The 26,546-nt window shown below is 40.8% G+C and overlaps 1 protein-coding gene across 10 annotated transcripts in view; it reads left to right on the top strand.

The window, feature by feature from the left end:
* The window catches only part of TMEM164 (transmembrane protein 164), a 168,027-nt gene that overhangs the window by 63,454 nt on the left and 78,027 nt on the right, over window positions 1-26,546 (top strand). For 7 of the 10 annotated variants that reach the window (XM_059049829.2, XM_059049842.2, XM_067023366.1 and 4 more), the window contains one exon: window positions 11,612-11,661. In XM_059049829.2, coding sequence (XP_058905812.1) covers window positions 11,612-11,661 — 50 coding nt within the window. Of the gene's footprint in view, window positions 1-11,611; window positions 11,662-24,707; window positions 24,845-26,366; window positions 26,529-26,546 lie in introns of those variants that run through there. The other 3 variants (XR_010838625.1, XM_067023364.1, XM_067023365.1) reach the window with 3 other exon arrangements.

The following is a 26,546-nucleotide window of genomic DNA, read 5'->3' as shown; positions in this document are numbered from 1 at the left end:
TTTTCATTTTAGTTATTGTATTGTTCATCTCTGTTTGTTTGTTTTTTTAAATTATTCTAGATCTTTGTTAAACATTTCTTGCATCTTCTCCATCTTTGCTTCCATTCTTTTTCCAAGGGTCTAGATCATCTTCACTGTCATTATTTCTGAATAATTTTTCTGGAAGGTTACCTATCTCCACTTCATTTAGTTGTTTTTCTGGGGTTTTATCTTGTTCCTTCATCTGGGACATTGTCATCTACCTTTTCATTTTGTCTACCTTTCTGTGAATGTGGTTTTCATTCCTCAGACTGCAGGATTGTAGTTCTTCTTGCTTCTGCTGTCTGCCCTCTGGTGGATGAGGCTATCTACGAGGCTTCACACTGTTTGTTGAAGAGACTTATTTTTCATTCAATGTTCTTTGTCCCCTTGTTGAAAATCAATTGGGAGGGTTATTTTGGGGCTTCGAATTCTTTCCATTAGTCTATATGCCTATCCTTGTGCCAGCACCATTTTGTCTTTATTTCTGTTGCTTTGTAGTAAGTTTTGAAATCTGGCATTGTGGATCTTCCTACTTATTCTTCTTTTCAAGATTTCTCTGGCTCTTTGGGGTACTTTGCAATTCCATATGAACTTTAGAATTATTAGCTTGCCAGTTTGTATAAAGACATCTGTTGGATTTTTAAAAAAATATTTATTTATTTATTTATTTATGTCTGCATTGGGTTTTTGTTGCTGTGCACGGGCTTTCTCTAGTTGTGGCAAGTGGGGGCTACTCTTCGTTGTGGTGTGTGGGCTTCTCATTGCAGTGGCTTCTCTTGTTGCGGAGCATGGGCTCTAGGCATGCAGGCTTATGTAGTTGTGGCACACGGACTTAGTTGCTCCGCAGGATATGGGATCTTCCCGGACCATGGCTTGAACCTGTGTCTCCTGCATTGGCAGGTGGATTCTTAACCACTGTGCCACCAGGGAAGTCCCCATCAGTTGGATTTTGATAGAGATTGTGTTGAATCTATCGTCCAGAATTTGTGAGTTGTATAACATGATCAGAGCTCTGTTTTAAGAAGAGGAACCTGGCAGTACTGTATGAACTAGAGTGAAGAAGGGAAGACACTCCATGGAGGCCTTGAGATCAGATTGGAAACTGTTTTAGTAGTTGAAGAAAATGAGAGGGAGTGAAGTAGGAAAAGATAATGAGGGTGGAGTTGAGTTATACGAAAAGGTTATTAAATGTCAAGATGACAGGACTTGGGGCCTGAGAAAGAGGGGTGGCATCAAAGATAGCTCTGAGGCTTGAAGATAGGCTAATTGATTGGATAACAGTGCTGTTTTTTAAAACTTTGTATTTTATTTTATTTTTATTAACATTTTTTTATTGAAGTGTAGTTGAGTTGATTTGCAATGTTTTGTTAGTTTCAGTTGTACAGCAAAGTGATTCACACACATATATATATATATATATATATATATATATATATATTCAGATTCTTTTCCATTATAGGTTATTACAAGATGTTGAATATAGTTCCCTGTGCTATACCGTAGGACCTTGTTGTTTATCTATTTTATACATAGTAGTTTGCAAAAACTTTGTATTTTAAAATGATTTAAAATTTATAGAAGAGTTATAAAGATACTACAGAGAATTTCTATATACCCTTCCTTCAACTTCCCTCAGTGTTAACATCTTATATAACCATGGTAAAATCCTGAAAACTGAGAAATTAGCATTGGTGCTTGAACTAAAGTATAGACTTTATTCCGATTTCACCAGTTTTTCCACACACGTCCTTTGTCTGTTCCAGGATCCAGTCCAGGATCCCACATTGCATTTGGTTGTTAGATCTTCTTAGTCTCCTCCATCCATGACAATTCCTTAGTCTCTGTCTTTTATTACCTTGTCAGTATTGAAGAGTACTGGTCAGTTACTTTGTAAAGTGTTCCTTATTTGGACTTAACTTGATTTTTTTTTTCATGATTAGATTTGAGTAATTTTGGCAAAAATACCACAGAAGTGATGTCCTCCCCTTCTTGGTGCATCATATCAGGGGGTACATAATGATATATATTATTTCTGATCATGTTAACCTTGGTCATTTGCCAGATTTATCCACCGTAAAGTTACTATTTTCCCTTTGTAATTAACAAGTACTTTCCATGCAAAAATGATCACCTTTCACTACTAATCAACATCTATCAATGGTTCTTGCCTACAATTATTGCTGCAGTGTTTGCCTAATGTTAATTTTGCTTCCCTCATGCCTTCTGCCTTTATCATTTGGAATTCTATTGTTGGAAGAACTGTCCCTTCTCTCCCATTTTTTGAGGGAGCAGTTAAGCGAGGGAAGAGGTTAGGGAAAGAAGACTGCAAGTTCAGATTTATGCATGGTAGGCATGAGATACCTGTATAACATACAGATGGAAATATCCAGAAAGCATTTGTTATCGGCATCAAACAACAGTTGAGTTTAAGATGTTGGAGGCAAGCACTATTATTATTTTCTATTTTAGAATGTAGAAACTGAGGTTCAGGGTGAAAACCTGAGGCATAGTGGGAAATAAAACTGGCAAGGCAGCTGAGGGCCACATTGTCTAGAGCCTTAATTACCCAACAGATGACTTTGGACTTTGTTCAGTGACTCACCAGTGCCAATTTAAAATTCGCCAGGAGGGAACAATTGATAATCAGATCCTAGCTCTGGATAACACTGTGTGCAGCCATAGGGAGCCGCTTAATATCCCAAATTAAATAAAATCTAAGTACCTAATGAGTTGTATAGGCCATTGGGAAAAAAAGAGGTGTTATCTGGAGTTATTGGAGAAGGCTTTGTGCGGGAACTAGAACTTGCTATGGGCCTGGATGGAATTTGCAGTGAGTAGAGAGCAGAAAGGGCATCCAAGAAGGATGATGCTATCAATAGCTCATACTTATTTTATTCCTTACAATGTGCCAGGCACTGAGCTAAGTGCTTCAAACTAAGTGCTTCAATCTTCACCTCTACCCTATGAGATAGTACTAATGTAATTCTCTCATCTGACAGACGAGGAAACTGAGCCTCCAGTGTTTAAGGATTCTCTCCTTGTAGGCAGCTGGATAAGGGAAGCCAAGTAATATATTAGCACATTATAGCACAAGCATGGAAATAGAACAAGTGTAGTTAGATGAATTGGAAGTTTAATCTAAGCTCTTGCTGATGTAGCTCAAAGTAGGGATGGATTTTCTTTTGAGATCAGAATAATTATAGCTACTATGTATTGAGTGCTAGCTATGTGCTAGACATTGTGCCAAGTGCTTTGCTCGCTTTATCTCATTTGATCCTCTCCAAAACCTCGTGAGACATAGGTGCTATTTTTATCCCTATTTTAGAGATGAAAATTCCTCCAGTCTCTTGTCCAAGGTTACAGTGCTGGTGAGTGGCAGAGCCAGCATGTGGACCCAAGTCTGTCTTAACTCTAAAGCCCATAATCTCACCCACTTAGCAATGCTCCCTATCCTGCTTCCATTCTCTTAATAGAGGTGAATTTGGCAATGGGACCAGAAAACTTGATGTTTTTAAGCTAAGGTTCTCTGGTCCCTGGATAGTGCTTGGATGTGGACACTGCCAAGTATGTATGCCTTTGTGACTCTCCTTTTTCTATACCTCAGTTGTTGGCCAACCCCGTTCTTTCTTTGGGTATAATTCTAACAGGTTACAATGTGGCCTTTCAAGTCTGGGAACATTCTGGCTTTAAAATGAATTTGCAATCTTTTAAATCTATCGTATGTTGATTCTTGAAGCCTGAGAGTTTGTTAGTAGGTACTCCAATTTCCCTTTTGTCTGAATTCTTGAGAGAAGGCTCTTTGTCATCTCCTTATACTGACAAAAATGGTAATTTCTTAGAAAGAGGTAAACAGGAGGAATTAATGGGAGGATCGAGGAAATGATGCTTTCTTTTGTTATTTGAAGGGTAAAAAAGAGGTAGCTAAAAGAAGAAAGATGAGAAGGCCATTCTCATGGAAGAGTGAGTAGGATTAGCAGTGATACAATTTCTTGATTTGGAGATTTAAAATTTTAAAATATTATGAAAACAATCGGGGACTCTTTTTTTAATCCCAGGGTTGTAAAAGACTCAAAGCATGGCATCAAAGATAGAAGCCATCAAGGAAATAACAAGTATATCTGATTACTTAAAGATATAAAAACTTCCATATGAAACTACCATAACCAGAGCTACGACAATGGCAACATGGGAAAAATATTTGCAGCAAATGTCAAATAGTCTGTATTTAATGTCATTAAAATGTAAATAGCTCTTATAACCCAATAAGGAAAAGAACATACTAGTTGAAAAATAGGCAAGGCCACAGATGGTCACATCCCCAAAGAAGAAATATGGCTGGCCAAAAAACATGTTAGAAAATAGTTTAATATTTCTGGTAATCTGAGACATGCAAATTAAAGCAATAAAGAGAGTGTGTTTGTGTGTGTGTGTGTGTGTGTGTGTGTGTGTGTGTTGTAGTGGAGGAAAATTAATTTTCCTTCTACCCTTCTAAATTCTTGGCTGAGAGCCCCCTGTAATAAGAGACAGAATAACAAGAGGAAAACAAACAGACATTTAATAACTTGTATACCTCCTGTGTTCATGGGAGAGACCCAGGAAAACTGAGTAACTCTGTCAAAGGGCCCAAGCCACCACCTCAAATATCATTTGCAGCTAAAGACAAAAGGGTGGAGGGAGCCAGTTCCTGAAGGTGACCAGGAAAAGCACAGTAAACAAGGGTAAGGTTGTTATGTGGATTTAAGTTGCCTTTTCTATTGATAAGAGTTTCTAGAGGTTCAGAGTCATCCTTCTCTTGTACAGAGTGAGAGACACCCTTACAAATGGAGATTTCCTTTATAGATGTAAATGTCTCTTACAGAAAGAGTATTGTATACTTGATATTCAGGGCTTCTCCTGTATCTGCTTTTTTTTTTTTTTTTTTTTTTTTCTAAAAAAAACCAGCTCAAAATAGTCCTTATGCCAAAGAGACCTATATGGGGGTGGCAAATTATGCTCCCCGTCAGTGTTTTGCCTTTTAAAAAGTGATAATGACCTATTGGCCAGGATGTAGCAGAAACACATTCTCATATGTTGCTGGTGGGAGTATAAATTCAAAGACATTTTCTGGAAGGCAGTTTAGAATTATCGGTTAAAAGCCTTAAAATGTATATTCCCTTTGGAGACCTAGAAATCCTTATTCTACAAATGGAGGCTAAATAGAGAAGGATCTGAAAGTTTAGACATAACTTACGTGTGCGACAGGAGGAGATTGGTTGAGTAAATTGTTGCATATCCATATAATTGAATAAAAGGAAGCTATTAGAAAATGAGATTGTAGAAGCATGTTTATGACATGGAGTGTGTTCAGGATACAGTTTGGGACAATGCATGAGGCTACCACGCTGGAGAGATCCACAGGGTCCAGAGTAGAGAAAGCCTTGCCTGCCATGCTAAGGAACTTGAGCTTTTCCTGTAGTTACTGGCCAGCCATTAAGGGATTTTATTTATTTATTTTTTTTTAATTTTTTTTTTTTTGCGGTACGTGGGCCTCTCACTGTTGTGGCCTCTCCCGTTGCAGAGCACAGGCTCTGGACACACAGGCTCAGTGGCCATGGCTCACGGGCCCACCTGGACCGGGGCATGAACCCGTGTCCCCTGCATCGGCAGGTGGACTCTCAACCACTGTGCCACCAGGGAAGCCCTAAGGGATTTTAAAGGGTAGATCAGAGCTGCATTTTAGATAGATCCCTCTTGCAGCAATGTCTGTGTCAGTGGTCCAGGGAGAGAGAAGATGAGGACCCGAGAGTATAAACATTGGTGAACAGAGCCTAGGACAGACTTTGGGCAGCCCAAGGAATGGATCTTTGCTATGGTGGGTAATGTTTGTAAGCACTCCTCTTTAGGAACCCCCAAATAGTCGGGTGCCCTCATAGGCGGTGGAGCCAGGAGAATTGGAGCTGCAAGGGCTGGACCTCGGAAGACTGTGTTACAGGCCAAACACAACTTTCCTGTCCCTCTCTCACTCTCTTTCCCTTTCATTTCGTTTTCCCATCCCTCTTCACTGCTTAACCTGGCTAGCCCCTCAATTAGGATGGTCTTGGTGACTGGCCGTCCTCCCCAACTACATTTCTCATAGTGTTAACACTTCCTCCTGTGAACAAAAATTATCTTCTTTCCGCCTTATGACCATGGGGGTTTACTGAATCTAATGTTCGGGTGGAGCAGAAATTGACAGGGAGCTGAGTATAGATGCCAGTGAACTTGGGGCTGATATGACTATGGAACAGAAAGAGGAACAGGAGTGGGTCAAGTGATGCTGAGAGCTTGGGTAGGGAAGGTGGGAACCTGGAACCAGAGTGGTTCAGAGGCACAGGGTGAACTGGAACAGCTGCTGGTGCCTAGATTAGGTGCTTAGGAAAAAGCTGAATTTTTGAGTTTCTGGGCAAGATGCTAGAGAGCCACTCTCTCCTGGGGAAGCTGAGAGAGTGTGGTTTTTGAATGGAACCTGAAGGTTTTTCCAGGAAAAACCAGCCAAACAAGAGTCCAGTTTTGTAAGGATTCAGGAACTGCCAGCACCCAGCAGATCTGGGAACGAAGCAGGTTGGAGCTAAGATGAGCCTGTCTTTAGAGACTGCTGGACTCTGAAATCCATCTGCGTAAATATAATTTGCTGCCCAGGAAGGTTTATGTTTTGAGATATCTCGCCTTGTGAGGAGTAGATTTTTGGGTGGTGGTACAGGTGTGGGGCTCCTGCGATGGCACCATGTGTTCTGTTGGGGGGGGGGTCAAGGGGCAGGGCTAGAGTCTAAAGAAGCCCCCGTGAGGCTGGGACCATGTCAGGTGTGAGGTGGAAAGTGTGTTGATCCGGGAGTTACGGGACCTGGGTTCTTGCCAGAAACCTTGTCAGAACCTTCCCCCTGGGTTTCTCCATCTGTAAAATGGGATTTCATAGCAAGGCCCTGCTTACCTCCCAGGCGATGGGTAAGTGGAAGTGCTTTGTAGCATTTCTCTGTGTGCTCCCTGCCCATGCCCTTTTCTTCAGGTGCCTAGCCAGGCGGATGGCAGCATGAACACAAACTGCCAAGTCGGTGCTCGGATGTGCTCAGATGCCTTCTCATCTTCCTGCCATCCTTGTTTGTACTTCCAAGTGTCCTCTCTTCCCACCCTATTTGCAGCTTGAGGGATAGAGTAGCTTTCCATCTGCTAGGCTGAAACAAATGCCAACAAAATTTGGAGGCAGTTGGCAGCCAATCAAAGAAGAGAGCAGGGATATTCGGGCCAAGGCTGGGGGCCTTTGGGCCTCTGAATTAACATGTTATCTTCACTCCTCTCCTTTGGTTAATGGTGATTATGGATGTGGCTCCAGCATGACAGAGCACAGAGGTTTAGTGTCATAAATCTATGAAGTTGCCAGAGGAGACTGAGTTTACTGGAAAAGGAATAGGATGGAGTTGGGATCCTTTTTCATATAAATTAAAAATTTTTTTAAAAAAATTTTGTTTATTTTTGGCTGTGTTGGGCCTTCGTTGCTGAGCACGGGCTTTCTCTAGTTGTGGTGAGCTGGGGCTACTCTTTGTTGCGGTGCGTGGGCTTCTCATTGCGGTGGCTTCTGTTGCAGAGCACAGGCTCTAGGCGTGCGGGCTTCAGCAGTTGTGGCACACAGGCTCAGTAGTTGTGGTGCACAGGCTTAGTTGCTCTGAGGCATGTGGGATCTTCCCGGACCAGGGCTCGAACCCGTGTCCCCTGCATTGGCAGGCAGCTTCTTTTTTAAAAAAGTTATTTATTTATTTTTTATTTTTGGCTGCATTGGGTCTTCGTTGCTGCACGCGAGCTTTCTCTGGTTGCGATGATCGGGGGCTACTCTTCGTTGCGGTGCGTGGGCTTCTCATTGTGGTGGCTTCTCTTGTTGTGGAGCATGGGCTCTAGGCACGCGGGCTTCAGTAGTTGTGGCGCACGGGCATAGTTGCTCCGTGGCATGTGGGATCTCCCAGGACCAAGGCTTGAACCCGTGTCCCCTGCATTAGCAGGCAGATTCTTGAACCTGTGTCCCCTGCATTGGCAGGCAGATTCTTAACCACTGTGCCACCAGGGAAGTCCCTGGGATCATTTTTCAAATCTCCTTTTTTGATGTGTCTACATGTATCTGCTTTAAAGGTTGCTTGAAAAAGATACCCTCTGTCCTGGTGTCGGGAATAGACAGGCAAGATGAGGAAGGCCAACGTGCTGGTTGGAAATGACATGGCCGCAGGAAAGCAACTGTTGGAAAACTCAGTTACAGTCAAGACTAGCAGAGCTACCTTAAGAGAAATCAGACCCATGAGTGAGTTGGGACTGGAGGCTTGCTTTCTTCAGTAGGTTTCTGGGCCTCTGGCATAGGGCTGTCGTGGGTCAGAACCAGCCAAATGGAGCAGTTACAGGGAAATCGGCCCTCAGGAATCTGGTTATCTCCTCTTGGCTATGGGTATAGAAAAGTAAGAGTTAACAGTGGGGCCCAGTGTCGCATTTTTACTTCTCTGTTTTAGCATGTTGGAAGTATCTAGGGTATTCCAGAAGCTCAGGAACACTGCTGGCATGGCTCTTAGGTGACTCCAGAAGTATTCTTTCCAAGGTGGTTAGGGCCCCCTGTCTGCTTTCTATATATTGTAGTTTCTGAATGTAGCCTTTGATGGGCCTGATGCTGGGTAACTATGTACAGCCTCCAACTTGGTCCCTTTCCTAAGGTGAGTAACTTTACTGCTGGGTCAGTGGTAAAGAATACCAGCTTTGTTTCTTTCTTGGACTGCTCCTGACAGGTGGGGTTGAGGAGTGGGGTTAAGTTCATGTTTGGATGATTGAAATTCCAAGTTGACAATCCTTATCCCAAACCATTAAGCTCAGATGTATTTCATAAGTGAATTTTTTGGATTTTAGAAAGGCAATACAGTGAACGTGCTTTTTTTGGCTGCATTGGGTCTTCGTTGCTGCACACGGGCTTTCTCTAGTTGTGGTGAGTGGGGGCTACTCTCTGTTGCGGTGGCTTCTCTTGTTGAGGAGCTCGGGCTCTAGGTGCATGGGCTTCAGTAGTTGTGGCACGCAGGCTCAGTAGTTGTGGCTCATGGGCTCTAGAGTGCAGGCTCAGTAGTTGTGGCGCATGGGCTTAGTTGTTCCGCGTCATGTGGGATCTTCCTGGACCAGGGCTTGAACCCGCGTCCCCTGCACTGGCAGGCAGATTCTCAACCACTGCGCCACCAGGGAAGCCCCAGTGAACGTGTTTTACCGACACTCCCAGTGGGGTCTGGCACAGCATCCCGTATTCAAAATACATTCTTTCTGTGGAAAATGTGTGAATACTCACCATAAATGGAATAAAGAAAGTCTGTAAGTAGCCTCAGCTCAGTTCAAGTCATATCTGCTACCAAATTAGTTTTGAAAACAAACAAACAAACAAAAAACAGACTTTTGGTTTTTAGAGCTTTTTGGATTTGGCGATTGCAGATAGATTGTGGACCTGCAATTGTCATTGGTTTTGCACTTTTAATCAAATTGATCCACAGGGGAAAGGCATGTTCTCAATGGATATTTTCTTGGCGGGGTTCTCTGATGAAGTATTGTGTGGGTAATGGACTCCTGGCTGTGTTCCTTTCAAGACCCTTTTTATTTTCCATTCTTTCTCTTCTTCGTGGCAGGGATTCAAGCAGGTGTCTCTACTTATAGTGATTTTCCTTATAGTACCCTTTCCTCTTAAGTGTAGATTCTGAGAGAACTGAAGTACAGAATATAAAGAATATACTCGTGACAAAGCCGAACTAGCCCATAATGCAGATAATGTCTGCTCATAAATGCTCACCACAAGAGAGGGACACATATCAATGATTTTGTAAATCCTCACCATTAAGACACTGTAGGTAAAGTAACTCCATAAACATGAGTTTCATTCTTTTGTCAATCCTTTGTTCTGCTGAACGTCTGTTTTTTTTTTTGTTTGTTTTGTTTTGTTTTTTTTGGCTGAATGTCTTTGATCAAACCTTGCCTGGAGTGTTTGAATCTCCTGGGGCATTTGTTAAAATGCGCAGATTCCTGGCACCCCAGACTTCTGGAATCAGCATTCCTAATGGGGGGGAGCCCAGAAATTTGCACATTTTATAAGTGCTCTGCAGGGCTTTCCTTGTCCCTCTTGAGAACCAGTGCTTTGGTGCAGTCAGACTGCCAGGGCTGTAGGTTTTTGAAGGCTGTAACCCAGGCCTATTTCAAACCAAGTAGCATGGAACTGATGGTCTCTTAGAAGGACCAGGTTCTTTTTGTTTGGTTTGAGCAGGGAGACTAGAAGGGGACCCACTTAGTCATGCTTCGAAACAAACCAGTCAAATGTGAGGGAGGAAAATAATAATAGAAGAAAAACAGTGGGAGTTTAAAGACATGTATACCTCCTGTATACATGAGGGAGACCCAGGAAAACTGACTAACTCCCTGAAATGGCCCAAGCCACCACCTTAAATACCATCTCCAGCCAAAGATAAAAGAAAGATGTTGACTGTTGGTTGGTGGGTAGGGGTGGAGGAGAAGGCCAGTTCCTGGAGGTGACCAGGAAAAGCACAGTGAACAAGGGTAAGGTTGTTAGGCAGATTTAGGTCCTTGCCTTCTCCATTGTTGAGAGTTTCTAGAGATTTAGAGTCTTCCTTCTTTTTCTAGAGGGAGACACCTTAACAAATGGAGATTTTCCTTATAAATGTAGATGTCTTTTACAGAAGGGTAACTTCTACACAGTTTTCAGTGCTTTTCCTATGTCTGTTGTTTCTTAAAAACAATCAGCCTAAAGTAATCCTTATGCCAAAGAAACGAACTTTGGGGTAGCAAATTCTGCTCCCCTTCAAAATCAAAGGGAGGTTAAGAGCCCGGGGGGTGGCAATATTGATAGGATTGCCAGATAAAATACAGGCTGTCCAGTTCAATTTGAATTTCAGATAAACAATGAGTAATGTTTTAGTATATGTATGTTCCATACACTATTCAGGATATACTTATACGAAAACATTGTTCATTGTTTATCTGAAATTCAAATTTAACTTGGCATCCTGTATTTTTCTTTCTAAATCTGGCAAAGCTAGGTATTGATTAACCCACCTTCCCCCACGGGAGGCAAACCAGATGGCATTTGTATATTTGTCCTATCTCAGAATCCATTTTTACTTGTCCTAGGTTAAAAGTTTGTCATACTGGCTACTCGTGTCATGCTGAACTTGAAGAATTGAAAAATTGAGTCTTCTAGAGGTTAAGAGGAAGTATTTTAGAGGCTGAAATGGCTTAAGAAAAGCTCTCCCCGTCTCCTACGCCTCCACCAATTACTTCTTCCGCTCTTCATCCATCTCTTTCCCTTTCTCCCCGACCTACCCCTTCCCCGTCACACACACACAGCTGGAACAGACAGGCACACATAGATGCATGTGCAAACACAAACATGTTTAGAACACCACTTGCTTGTCTTTTAAAGTCTTTTATGTTACATTTTCTGTGTAAGAGTTTGGTTATTTATTATTATTATTATTATTATTATTATTATTATTAAAATAACACTGCCTCACTGTGTCCAGCATTTCTCTTGATAACCATACTTAATTTTTTTTTTCCATTGCAGATCTTTCTTCTGGCCTGCCCTCCATGTCCGGGAGCTGTCGTCGTCTTCAAGTAAGGGGAGATTGTTTTTCTGTTGCCATTGCTGAACTGCTTTGTCTGTTTGATAACAAAGGATGATGAACACAGTTGCTTGTGACCACCTTGAACCTGCAATGCTTTGTGTCTGGGCTTCCCAAGGGACAGAAGTCTTCAAAGGTCCAATGAAACAGGCAAATGTTGTATGTGGAGATTTGGCCTCTGTGCTTGTGAAGCCCTGACAGATCCTTTTTAGTGATTCTTTGTGGTGGTGTCTTATGCCCCAGACTTTCCCCCTTGGAAGTTTGCTGCCCTCGTACAGTTTCTCTGGAGTATGCTGGGGACCAAACAGCTCCCCTCCTTCAGCGAATGAGGATGCTTTGAAGGACTTTTGTTTTGTGTTTTTAATTTATTTATTTATTTTTGGTAAAGTGCAAATTAAAGTGAGGAGAGAAAAATATCACCTTATTACAAGTGCTGACTTTCTTTAAAATAGAAAGCATCAGATCCATTAAAGTGTATTGCAGGCAAATCATGTTTGTCTGAAGGCAAGTTTGCTTAAATGAAATTCTCAAGAGTCCCGGAAGCCTCATTTTAACCATGAGTTGTAACCATCTCATTTATCAAACCTTTTTTATTAGAGTTGCTAATGAGAAGCTAAATCGACCCAATTAATTTTGTCTCTTTCCCCCTTCTCTGGCCCCCACTTTGGAGCTGTTTCTGAGCAGGGAAATGGCTGCAAGCCAGAGAGAGGGGGCAAAAAGTAAAGAGCCTAGCAGATCCTTAGATAATTGAGAGTGGTGTAAATGGCTTTCTGATTTAGTTAAGTCTTTAAAGTGTTAGGTAGGGGAAATATACCCTATTTGCTGCTTCAGATAGCTCCTTGGAATAGCCACTTAGTCTCTTGCCTCAGGTGAATAACTTTCTGCTGGATGAGGGGTAATGGATCCTGATTTCATAAGCTCTTACTTGGACAGCTCCTAAGCGGAAGGTGTATTTAACCCTGTTTTCCCCCCTTGATTTCCCGTAATGGGCTCAATTTTTCAGTGTAATGTTTTAAAAGTAACATTTATTGGTCTTATTTCATTATTATGAGAGTAACAGTTCTCATTATAGAAATTACAGAAACATAAAGAATAAAATAAACACCACCCCTAATCGTACCAAGAGATTATTTTGGTTAGTGCCTTTTTTTTGCTTTTTTAAAAATTTTAACAAGCAGAGACCACATTTAGTTTTTTTTACTGCATCTTTTCTAAATTTAATTCAATTTATGTGTGTTTGTACATATAAAATACATAAATATAACTGCTGGATTTATTTTTTTATAGTGGTCCTTTTTACCCTGTCCTTTTCCTTGTTTGGTTTGTCCCTTGCCTCTACCTTTCCACATCATCCCTGCATATTACCAGACCAGTACGTATCCTTCCATATTTTTCTCCATGCTCACAGGTTTACACACACACACACACACACACACACACACACACATACACACACACACACACGGGTTTTGGAATGTTTGGTTGTTTTTGTTAATTGTTTTACAAAAATATAATTCTATATATACTTTAACACATACTACTTTTTTAAAAACATCTTTATTGGAGTATAACTGTTTTACAATAGTGTGTTAGTTTCTCCTTTACAACAAAGTGAATCAGTTATACATATACATATGTTCCCATATCTCTTCCCTCTTGCGTCTCCCTCCCACCCTCCCTATCCCACCCCTCTAGGTGGTCACAAAGCACAGAGGTGATCTCCCTGTGCTATGCGGCTGCTTCCCACTAGCTATCTATTTTACATTTGGTAGTGTGTATATGTCCATGCCACTCTCTCACTTCATCACAGCTTACCCTTCCCCCTCCACATATCCTCAAGTCCATGCTCTAGTAGGTCTGTGTTTTATTCCCATCCTACCACTAATCTCTTCATGACATATTTTTTTCTTAGATTCTATATATATGTGTTAGCATACGGTATTTGTTTTTCTCCTTCTGACTTACTTCACTCTGTATGACAGACTCCAGGTCTATCCACCTCATTACAAATAACTCAGTTTCATTTCTTTTTATGGCTGAGTAATATTCCATTGTATATATGTGCCACATCTTCTTTATCCATTCACTTGTTGATGCACACTTAGGTTGCTTCCATGTCCTGGCTATCATAAATAGAGCTGCAATGAATATTTTGGTACATGACTCTTTTTGAATTATGGTTTTCTCAGGGTATATGCCCAGTAGTGGGATTACGGGGTCGTATAGTAGTTCTATCTGTAGTTTTTTTTTTTTTTTTTTTTTTTTTTTTTTTTAAATTTTTGTGGTACGTGGGCCTCTCACTGTTGTGGCCTCTCCCGTTGCAGAGCACAGGCTCCGGACGCGCAGGCTCAGCGGCCATGGCTCACGGGCCCAGCCGCTCCACGGCATGTGGGATCTTCCGGGACCGGGGCACGAACCCGTGTCTCCTGCATCAGCAGGCGGACTCTCAACCACTGCGCCACCAGGGAAGCCCTATCTGTAGTTTTTTAAGGAACCTCCATACTGTTCTCCATAGTGGCTGTATCAATTTACATTCCCACCAGCAGGGCAAGAGGGTTCCCTTTTCTCCACACCCTCTCCAGCATTTATTGTTTCTAGAGTTTTTGATGATGGCCAATCTGACCGGTGTGAGATGATATCTCATTGTAGTTTTGATTTGCATTTCTCTAATGATTAATGATGTTGAGCATTCTTTCATGTGTTTGTTGGCAATCTGTACCTCTTCTTTGGAGAAATGTCTATTTAGTTCTTCTGCCCATTTTTGGATTGGGTTGTTTGTTTTTTTGTTATTGAGCTGCATGTGTTGCTTATAAATTTTGGAGATTAATCCTTTGTCAGTTGCTTCATTTGCAAATATTTTTTCCCATTCTGAGGGTTGTCTCTTGGTCTTGTTTATGGTATCCTTTGCTGTGCAAAAGCTTTTAAGTTTCATTAGGTCCCATTTGTTTATTTTTGTTTTTATTTCCATTTCTCTTGGAGATGGGTCAAAAAGGATCTTGCGGTGGTTTATGTCATAGAGTGTTCTGCCTATGTTTTCCTCTAAGAGTTTGATAGTGTCTGGCCTTACATTTAGGTCTTTAACCCATTTTGAGTTTATTTTTGTGTATGGTGTTAGGGAGTGTTCTAATTTCATACTTTTACAGGTAGCTGTCCAGTTTTCCCAGCACCACTTATTGAAGAGGCTGTCTTTTCTCCACTGTATATCCTTCCCTCCTTTATCAAAGATAAGGTGACCATATGTGTGTGGGTTTATCTCTGGGCTTTCTATCCTGTTCCACTGATCTATATTTCTGTTTTTGTGCCAGTACCATACTGTCTTGATTACTGTAGGCTTGTAGTATAGTCTGAAGTCAGGGAGCCTGATTCCTCCAGCTCCATTTTTCGTTCTCAAGATTGCTTTGGCCATTCGGGGTCTTTTTTGTTTCCATACAAATTGTGAAATTTTTTGTTCTAGTTCTGTGAAAAATGCCAGTGGTAATTTGAGAGGGATTGCATTGAATCTGTAGATTGCTTTGGGTAGTAGAGTCATTTTCACAATGTTGATTCTTCCAATCCAAGAACATGGTATATTTCTCCACCTATTTGTATGATCTTTAATTTCTTTCATCAGTGTCTTATAGTTTTCTGCATACAAGTCTTTTGTCTCCTTAGGTAGGTTTTTTCCTAGATATTTTATTCTTTTTGTTGCAGTGGTAAATGGGAGTGTTTTCTTAATTTCACTCTCAGATTTTTCATCATTAGTGTATAAGAATGCCAGAGATTTCTGTGCATTAATTTTGTATCCTGCTACTTTACCAAATTCATTGATTAGCTCTAGTAGTTTTCTGGTAGCATCCTTAGGGTTCTCTATGTATAGTATCATGTCATCTGCAAACAGTAACACATCCTACTTTTTTCAGCTCATGAAAATCTATCAAAGCCTCTTGGTATAGCTCTTATTCTTTTAAAAGACTGGAAAATATTTCATGGATGCACAATTTATTTAGCTATTCCCCTACTAATGAACATTTACATTCTTTCCAAATTTCGACCACTACAGTCAATGCTGAATTAAAAATCATTGTGCTTATGCCCTTATATACTGGTGATTTCAATTTATACACACAGACACAAATGTTTATATATAAATAAATATTTGTTACCATATTGATTTACAAAAACAGGCTGTTATAATTCACTTTTCCCTTTTATATGTAACATATGAGATTATTCTTTGTTTCACATCCCTACCAGCATAAGGTTTTATGGCTCTTTTATAATTCTGACAACTTAATGGATGTATTTCCTTGGCTACTAATGCATTTTGTTTTTGTCTCTCTCTCTCTCTCTCCTTTTTTGGTCCAATTGGATTTTCTCTTTGAATTATCTGTTCATATGATCTGCCCATTTCCTAGGGGTTATTTATATTTTTCTTAAATTATAAGGCCTCTTTGTATATTTTGGATATTTGCCCTTGGTCTACCATCTTTATTATAGATATGTTTTCCAAATCTGTATGTATCGACTTTACTGATGGTATATTTTTACACATAAATTTTTTCATATCCAAATATGATTATTTTCTTATAGCTTCTGGGTTCCCAGTCTTTGTTAAGACTGTTTCCTCAAAGATGGAAAACCAGTGAAAGTAGCATAATATGTTAAATAATCCTTACTCTCCCCTGTGAACTGAACTGCTATCTTTGTCATCAAACTTTTTATATATGAGGATCCATTTATGGATTCTCTGTTCTCTTTCATCTGTGTGTCTATTTGTGTACGTAAATCATGATGACTGGATTACATTAGATTAAATAATATTTTTCTTGGCTATTCTTTGGTATTTTTTCTTTTGTACACATTTTTTTTTAACATCTTTATTGGAGTATAATTGTTTTACAATAATGTGTTAGTTTTTCCTTTACAACAAACTGAATCAGTTATACATATACATATGTTCCCATATCTCTTCCCTCTTGTACACATTTTAATATCACTTATTCAGCCCTCCAAACCCCACCCTATTGGGATTCTAATTAGAATTGCATTAAATTTATATTTCAGTTTTTTAAGAATTGATTTTTGAAAACCTATAGCTCTTTTTGTCTAAGAAATGGCATTTCTTTCCATCTGCTCAGATCTTGTTTTATGCCTTTCTTGATACATTTATTCTTAAAGAATTAAGAACTTTTTTGTTCGTTATGAGTGAAATACTATCCTCCTTTCCATTCCTAAATGCCTCTTGCTAGAATAGAAAAAGTTTATTAATTTTAAAAATAGTTTTTATATCTAGCTATCTTACCTAATTGTTTTGTTAGTTCTGGTAACTTTTATTTTAGTTTTATCTTTTCTTTCCAATGGTTATATCATTTATTTCATTTTCTTCTGTTTTTGCTGGAAACTCAAAGACAGCGTTAAATAAAAATGATGCTGGTGGCCACTCTGTCTATAACTAATTTCAAATAGAAATGGTGTTTCTCCATATTTGCTGTTGGTATTTGTCAAATAGTCTATTATATTTAAATAGTTTCCACATTTACTTGGAGATATTTTAAACGGAAATGGTTCTGTATTTTATCAAATGCTTTTTCAATCTTTTTGATCTTTTTTTTTTTTTTTGCGGTACGCGGGCCTCTCACTGCTGTGGCCTCTCCCATTGAGGGTCACAGGCTCAGTCGCCATGGCTCACGGGCCCAGCCGCTCCGCGGCATGTGGGATCTTCCCGGACTGGGGCACGAACCCGTGTCCCCTGCATCGGCAGGTGGATTCTCAACCACTGCACCACCAGGGAAGCCCTTGATCCTTTTTTTAATTTAAGTTTTTGATATAGTGAATTATGCCATTAGATTTTCTGGTTTTGAACTACTCTTACATTGCTGAAATAATGTAATATATTTGTAATATATTATTGGATTCTATTTGTCAATCTTTTATTTAGAACCTGGCCTTAGTATTGATAAGTGAGATTGGAGTCATTTTTTAAAAAAAATTATTTTGTTTACTTCTTTTAAATTTTTGGCTGCATTGGGTCTTCGTTCTGCACGCGGGCTTTTTCTAGTTGTGGCCAATGGGGGCTGCTCTTTGTTGTGATGTGAGGGCTTCTCATTGTCGTGGCTTCTCTTGTTGCGGAGCACGGGCTCTAGGTGCTCAGGCTTCAGTAGTTTTGGCACACAGGCTTAGTTGCTCCGCAGCATGTGGGATCTTCCCAGACCAGGGATTGAACCGTGTCCCCGGCATTGCCAGGCGGATTCTTAACCACTGCACCACCAGGGAAGTCCCTGGAGTCATTTTTTACTGGATTCTTTTCATCAAGTTTAAGGATTAAAATTATGTAAATTATGTAAAATGAACTGCAGAATTTTCCTTCTTATTCTCTGGCCTGGAATACTTTAACTATCCTTAGAAATTGTGTGTGTGTGTTTTTAATGTCAGATAAAACTCAACTGTGAAGCCCAAATACGAAGTCTCAATGTCTTTTTCAGTTGGTAGATCCTTAATTACCTTTCCAGTGTTTTATATGGTAATTCATCTATTCAAATCTTTTTGGGTCAGTTTTGGTCATTTGTATTTTGCTAGGAAAATACCTATTTCTTTTAAGTTTTCAAAAATGTTGCCATGAATTTAGTTGAGCATATGCTACCCTCTTATTTTAAAATTTTAAAAAACTATCTCCTCATTGTAGTCATGTTTTCTTTCTTGGGCTTAACCTTGTCTGGTTTTGTGTTCTCTCTCTTATATTTTATATTTTAGTCAGGTTAGTAAGCACTTTTATCTATTTTTGGTTGCTTTATAGAACCTGGTTTTGGATATATTTATCCTTTTTACCTTATTTTATTTGTGTGTGTGTGTGTGTGTGTGTGTGTGTATACACTTAATTTTCAACGTTTTATCTTTATTGATTTCCTTTTCCTGTTTTTTCCTAATCTGAAGATTTATATAATTTATTTCTTTACTTTTTGTCTTCTTTTTTTTTTTTTTTTTTTTTTTGCGGTACGCTGGCCTCTCACTGTTGTGGCCTCTCCCGTTGCAGAGCACAGGCTCCGGATGCACAGGCTCAGCGGCCATGGCTCATGAGCCCAGCTGCTCCGCGGCATGTGGGATCTTCCCGGACTGGGGCACGAACCTGTGTCCCCTGCATTGGCAGGTGGATTCTCAACCACTGCGCCACCAGGGAAGCCCCACTTTTTGTCTTCTTTAATTATAATTTTCTATTCTGCTTTGTTCACTTGATATCCCAGGTTTTCCCCCATTTTATCATGAACTCACATTGTCTACAAAATTTTTAAATTAAATTTTGTATTTTGAGATAAATATATAAAATATTATATAATAAATATATCATTATAATTTAGAAACACTTGTAAAAAATACAGAGAGATCCCATGTACGCTTTAACTAGTTTCCTCCAGTTGTAAACTACTGCAAAACTGTGGTACAATATCACAGCCGTACAGTCAAGACAAAGAATAGTTTCATCACTATGAGGATCTCTCCTGTTGCCCTTTTAAAGCCACGTCCACTACCCTCCCACCTGTGCCCTGTCCCTGACCCCTGGCAACTCATCTGTTCTCCACGTCTATAAATTTGTCATTTCAAGAATGTCAATATAAATGGAATCATACAGTATGTCACCTTTGGGATTGCCTTTTTTTAAAAAAAATTAGTTGAAAATCAGTGTTTTAGAAAGTAGACAGCTCTTAAAAGAATTACTCCATGTTATATTAGTATAGCTCTGTTTACTGTTTTCAAAGTACTTTGTCTGAAACGATCTTATCTAATCCTTCAAATAATGTTATGAGATAAGGAATACATTATATCCACATGACAGATAAAGCAGTTGGGGACAAGAGGTTTTACATAACTTGGCTAAAATTACACAGTGGCAGAGTCAGGATTGGCTTTCTTCCTTTTCCTGCTAATGCTCATAATCAGTTTTACTGTGTGTCTAGTCAAGGCGGGAAGCATTTAACATGAATGATCTAATTTAATCCTTCCAACAAACCTATGTGGGAGGTACAGATAGTATCCTCAGTTAGATCAAGATAACAGGCTCTGAAAGTTTATGTGATTTAAGTGGCATGTAAGTGGTATAGGTGGGATTTGATCCAATGTCTCTCTGACTACAGAGCCAGTGCTCCTAATCATTGCCTTATGTTGCTGAAGTGAATATTTTCAGCTCTTCTGGTACTATTGAAAGGATTAAAAACCATGACAGCATCCTATTTAAAATGTCATAAATTTCAGTGTACACAGACGTGCGGCACTGCTGTGGGTTCATTGACTAGCGCTGTCTTACCCACCTCTTGTTTTTTCTTTCGGCCCTTTGCTGTGCCAGCCACATATGAGTTTGTCTGCTTCCCAGCTAAGCAGGGGCTGGCATGCTCTTTATGGAGGGATGCCCAGTCGCTGCAGGAAAGGACTATGGTGCGCCATGCTGGGCAAGGGCTGGCAGTTCTCTTTAGGGTGGGGAAGGGGTGGGACTGTCCACAGGGTTCCCACGCTGCACTTGACAATTGGGAATGATGGTTCCCCAGTGTTCTGGCTGGGTCCCATAGTGCTTCATTTATGTGGCCCACAGTTGACATGTGACTTGCTAAGTCTGCTGCTGTAACTGGCTGCCTAAAGGAAAGGCATGCATCTAGAACGTGGAGCTAAGATTGGAAGGGGTTTCTACCTGGTCCACCACTGCAGCAACTTGGGCATGGTGCTCTTTTGACCTCCAACTGCTAGAATTCCGGCCTGGCAGCATTTAGACTCTTATCCCCCCATCCCGTTCCTGGCTCCTTCATGCTGTGGATGCTCATATAGCAGCACCAGACTTGCTCGTTGTGTTGTGTCTGTACAGGCAGTGTTGTTGTGTGTCTCTGAGTCTGAGCCATTTCCTTTTTATTCATTTGGCTGTTTTGAGTGGTTCTCATCTGAAGAGCTATCTACCATCTTCAATATCCAAGCCACAGAATTCTTTCTGTCACTCAGGTTTGAGTAAAACTAATATATCCTTAAGAGAACATTCTGTGCTTACTGCCCTGCTACTAATTTCAAAAAAAAGGTACCTGTCTCAGTTACCTTTAGGGAAAATACCCTGTCACATAATATGAACCAGCCTGCCTCTTGGGTTCTTAATAAATAAGATTCCCTTTTGCAACCCAAGGGAAAGGAAAGCGGGCAGGTACTTCCCAGCTCCCCGCCACGTCTCACTGGTTGCTTTTCTTTTGCTTTCTCCTTGCCCTTTTCCTCAGTTTTTTTTTCCCTTCAAATTTCATTATAGAAAATTCCAAACATAAGCATACTATGCTTTATTACTCATTATGTATTTTAATTTGTGAATTGTCACTTTTGTGTTCTCAGTTTTTTGATGTAAAGGTATTTCTCCTCTTGATGATCTGCATGAGTTGTCCCCATATAAAGAATACTAATCCTTTATCACCTTTGCAGTAATTGTTTTCCCCAGACTGCCTTCTAACTTGTTGATGATGCTTTTGATGTATATTTTACATTTTTATTGGTCACGGTGATTGGTTTCTGCACCACCTTCAGACCATGGTAATTTCTTCCAATGCTTTTGTGCTTGAAGACTTTTAGCATTCTAAGATCAGATAGACAATCTAGTTTTTTAATGTTTTTGTTTTTTTGTTTGCTTTTGTTTTGGTACGCGGTCCGCTCACTGTCGTGGCCTCTCTCGTTGCGGAGCACAGGCTCTGGACGCGCAGGCCCAGCGGCCATGGCTCACGGGCCCAGCCACTCCGCGGCATGTGGGATCCTCCCGGACTGGGGCACGAACCCGTGTCCCCTGCATCGGCAGGCAGACTCTCAACCACTGCACCACCAGGGAAGCCCATGTTTTGTAAATATTTAGCTGTCAGTTTATCTGAAATTCATTTTGTACATAGTATGAGGTAGGGATATAACATTTTTCCCCAAATTGTCATTTATTTGAGCACTGTTTGTTGATTAACTATTTCCCTATGATTATTGCTGTCACATTTTTATCAAGCATAAATTCTTATATATGCTAGCATATGGGAGCAAAATTTGCCAACCCCAAAATGTGTCTCTTTGGCATGAGGATTAATTTTGGCTGACTATTTTTATTTTTAAGAAATGGAAGACTCAGGCAGTCTTTCTTTTTACCACCCCCCCCACCCCCCCCCCCCCCGTTAGCTGCCTAAAGAATTTAGATAAAGGGCCTATTTCCGAAACCGAGCTATCACCAGAGATGTCTGCTGAGTATGGGCTAGGTGTGGCAGGGGAAGCTCTAGGCAGACTCTAGATATCAGAGTCCTCTCTGTGTCCTCTTGTCTCTGCATGGCCCAGCAAACATTTGTTTACCAAACATTTGTTTTCCCATCTCACCCTCCTCAACTTCGAAGTCCCAAGTATCTACTCTCCGCATCCTCTTTTCTCTTTAGCTGAAGATGGTATTTAAGCTGAGGGTTCCAGCCATTTTGGCAAGTTACTCAGTTCTCCTGGCTCTCTCCCATGTATACATGTCATTAAACTTTTGTATGATTTTCTCTTGTTGATCTGTCTCCTGTCAGTTGAATTCTCAGACCAGCCAGAAGAACCTAGAAGGGCAGAGGAAAATTTCTTCCTTCTCGACACTAGGGTTTATTTGGGTGGCTTGTTATACTATCCCGTCGATGTCTCTGTTGAGTTTGCCACCAGTTTCAGCCAGCAGGCCAGATTTCTCTTCACCATTCTTCCCAGACTGTTTCTTTACTCACACTTTTTTCATAGCTAGTCTGAACCATTTTTTCCTTCCAAATGAACTTAAAGTGCTTTTGTCAGACTTTTCCTCCAAATACTGTTATTTTGATTGGAATTACTTTAAATCTAAAATTTCATTAATGTCATTACCATAGTGAGTCTCTCTATCCAGGAAAAGACATATGGTAGATTTCTTAATTTATTCTAGGGGGTGTGTGTGGATTGTGTATCCCGCAGATTTCTCATCAACGTCATTCCTGGACAGTTTGTAGTTTATGGTATCATTTATTTATTATATTTTCAAACTAATTATTACTGGTACGTAGGAAAGATTTTGATTTTTTTATATGTTTATTTTGTATTTGGCCACCATGCTTAACTCTTCTAGTAGTTTTTCAGTTGCTTCACTTGGATTATTTTGGAAATTAATAGTATCAACTCCCATATGATAACTTTATCTCCCTTCAAAGAGAAGAACTTTTTTCAAGTCTGATTGTCTTAGCTAGAACTTCCAGGACAATGTTAAATAATAGTAGTACTGGCAGGAATTCTTGCCTTGTTTCTGATTTTAGTGGAAATGTTCCTAGTGTTTTCTCTATTGACTCTCAGGTTGGTTGTTGGTTAAGATTAAGCATCCTTTATAATGTTAAATAATTTATTCTTAAATTATCAACCCCCCCCCTTTTAAAATCAGGAATGGTTGCTGAATTTAGCTAATGCTTTTTGAGAATCTATTGAGAGGTTCATTTGGGTTTGCTCCTTTGACCTCCCCATTTGGTACGTTACATTAATAGGTTTCCTAATAACAACCTTTGTTGGATTTCTAAGGTCAGCTTTCCTTTTCCTCTGCATACTTGGGAGAGGTTCAGATTTGACCACCATACTATGAATTTGATAGATTCTGCTCTTTGCCATCTCCAACGTGAAATTTAATTCTGCTGCTACAATATTTCTTTGTAATTCTTCCTTGGTTTGCTGAGCTTTCTCTTCACTCCAGTTTGGTGTCTTTCCTTCTCAATATGTTTTTATTCCAGTGGCTTTCTATACCTGTTTCACAGAGTCCGTGTTTTCTTGTGTTCTCTTGAGGATGCCATTTTCTAAAATATTTCTTCTGGTTCAGACACTAAATGTAGACTTTTGTGTTTCCTCCAAGTCTTCAGAATGATACGCATTTCCCTTCTCCTGCTAGAGGTTTTCATAGGAAGCATGCTGTCTTTGGGGGTATGTTTATGCATATTAGAAGGAAGATTTATTTATTCTTTGTTAAAGACACAGGGTATGTGGATTTCATTTGAGTGTCCTCATATTCTCTTTGGTATTGGTTAGAACCCCTTCTCAGCTCCACTCCTTGTGGCCAGGTTGATGCACAGAGCTTCCAACCCATTTCCCAGTGTCTAGCAGCTTCATCTGGTGGGTCCTGCTGGACGCATATGGAATCGCTTAGTCCTACTACTAGATTCTCTGACACGCTGAACATATAAAGTATGTGAAAAACTACAGCCTCCAACATGCATTGGTCCCTGAGTTTTACTTGTGAAGTCTCCCACTCCCAGAATGCAGTGTGACAGTACCAAAGCCATCACTTCAGCCCTTTTGGTTTATGGGAGGAGTCTCCAAATGGATATAGACCAGCTTTGGGAGTTCTTGGTTTCCCTTGCAAACAGTAGCCCTGTAGTGGAGGCATGGCTGTCCAGTTTGCTGATTACTAGATGAACTCTCCATTGCTAAGCCATGAGGCTGACAGTGGTGTAAGGACTCAGTGTTTTACTATCTTGTTTCAGCTTTCTGCTGCACGAATTGGCCCCAGGTTGTTTTTTTCTCATTTCAGCCTTAGGTTTATTGTTAATGGAGATTTCTTCCAGATTATTGTAACAGGATGACCATCAGTCTAAGTGTTCAGTAATTTGGGGGAGTTTTCTCATTTTCTGTATCTTGATAGGTATTTTAGTGGAAAGCTGGGAGAGGCTGTGTTAGTGGCGGTTAAGCAAATGCTATTTTAAACTAGAAATCCAGTGTGTGTGTATGTATGTATATATGTGTGTGTATGTGTGTGTGTATGTATGTATGTATATATATATATATATATATATATATATATATATATGTATGTATGTATTTTAATTTTTGGCCGCGCTGCGCAGCTTGCGGTATCTTAGTTCCCCGACCAGAGATCGAACCCGCACCCTTGTCAGTGAAAGTGCAGAGTCCTAACTACTGGACCGCCAAGGAATTCCCTATATTTTGGTTTAGAGCAGTGGTCGGCAACCTTTTTGTATGAACGGCCAGATAATAAATGTTTTAGATGTTGTAGGTGATATGATCTGTGTTTTAACTACATACCTGTTGTTGTAGCATGAGAGCGGCGTAGACAATACTGTATGTATACAAATGAGTTTGGCTGTGTTCCAATGAGACTTTTCAAAAACAGGAGGACTGGTCGAAAAAGTTCTGGAGACAGATGACAGTGATGGTTGCACAACACTGTGAAGGTACTTAATGCCACTGAACTATACACTGAAAAACGGTTAAGATGGTAAATTTTATATTATGTGTATTTTACCACACAAATCACCCCCTCCCGACCCAAATATAACAGGAGGACCATATTTTGCTGACCCTGCGTTTAGAGCCATTCGATCTAGCACACAGAAAGAGAGGAGGGAAGAGGAAATTCCATGTGTACAATAAGACAGGGACTTTGCTCAAAGCTCAAAGGCAGTGAGACAGATTTCTCGAGTATTTAAATGGAATATCATAGTTGCAGTGGGGTGGGGTTCTGGAAAGCTGCAGTTCATCCTGGTGATATCATCCCACGCTCTTTAGGGATAGAGATACCCAGAGTTTATAGTCACACTTTCTGGCATAACGATCAGGGTAGAGATTTTCTCCTCCCGAGGCTTGGGGAACCTCCGCAGCTGTCACAGGTGTTCATATCAGATGCAACTGAAAAGCCAGCCCGTCCCTCCTTCTTGGCGACTGGTGATGCTTCCTGTAGATGATCTGGTCTCTTCCCAAGGCTAGAAACTCCTAGTTTTTTGGTTATTAACCACAACAGGTTCACTGGATAAAAAGGAACAGCCGCTGCACCTCCTTTCCAAGATTCTTGTGCCATTAGGATTTACTTGTCAGCTGGAGACCTGGCCCCTTCACCTCTGGAAACAATGCTGCTCTCAGGACCCCAAGCCACATTTCTCTCAGTGGTGTGGAAAACATTCTCCAACTTCCCAGCTCTAGCCTTGGCAGCCCTCAGTGTTTCTAAGACCTGGAAAGAGCCTAAAGTCTAACCGTGGCCTCCCATCTCCATGGGGGAAGCAGGTCTCTGGTATGTTTAATGCTGTTCTTAGAGCAGAGTTACCATATCCAGATCCATTTATACGATCGTGCACCATCTGAAGCTGAAGTTGGAGGAAATCTAAGAGCTCTCTATTGCAGCTGAAAGGTGGGGCTGGTGCTGAAGGGCCACCAGTCATGTGAACTGCAGGCATGGCCAGGAGCAGCCTTGGGCAGCGCTGGGTAGTTCGGAATCTCGTGCTCTCTGTTGGAAGGAAGATGTCATCATCACTTGGTAGCGAGCGCTCACTCCCCCTTCCCTGTCTCCATGGATCCCGCCGCCATAGAGGGCTCTGAGTGCCAATAGCCTCTTAGCATCCAGGATGCCGAAGAGCAAGCTGAAAACTGTCTTTAGAAAAGGATGGAATTCTTGGTTTCACAAGGGCCTAGGAACCTCTTAGGGAAGCCAGCCTTTTGGGACGTTCCTGTCTCTGAGCTGGGGTATTTTGAAGGAATAGATGGAGGAAAAGGGAGTGACTAGCTTTGGGTTGTGATCAGCCAGCTTAGCTGTTTTGTGAGCACCCATGGCAGAGAGCTCTTCCCCTACCCCACCCCAGGTAAGAAAAGTGCATAGCCCAGAGCTGGTTTACATCCTCTGCCTCAGGAAGTGTACGGTACGGGGACCCCTACCTCCCAACGCTGAACCCCTTAAATCTGCTTATTTTCATGTACCCATGGAAGGGAGTGGACCTGTGATGCAAGCAGGATTATTTGGTCATGAGTGTCTGCTGACTCAATCTGGAGAGGCTTTTGAAGGAGATGAGATGAAATTTCATCTGTGCTACAGAGAGCAGGGGTGCATTGCTGGATGGAAAGAGGTCTGGAGGTCGAGTGTGAGCCAAGGTAGGTGAGGGAAGCATG

The sequence above is a fragment of the Kogia breviceps genome, chromosome X (genome assembly GCF_026419965.1).
Source record: "Kogia breviceps isolate mKogBre1 chromosome X, mKogBre1 haplotype 1, whole genome shotgun sequence".
NCBI lineage: Eukaryota > Metazoa > Chordata > Mammalia > Artiodactyla > Physeteridae > Kogia > Kogia breviceps.
Note: the sequence above shows the minus strand (reverse complement) of the source record. Positions and strands in the feature narration are given on the sequence as shown.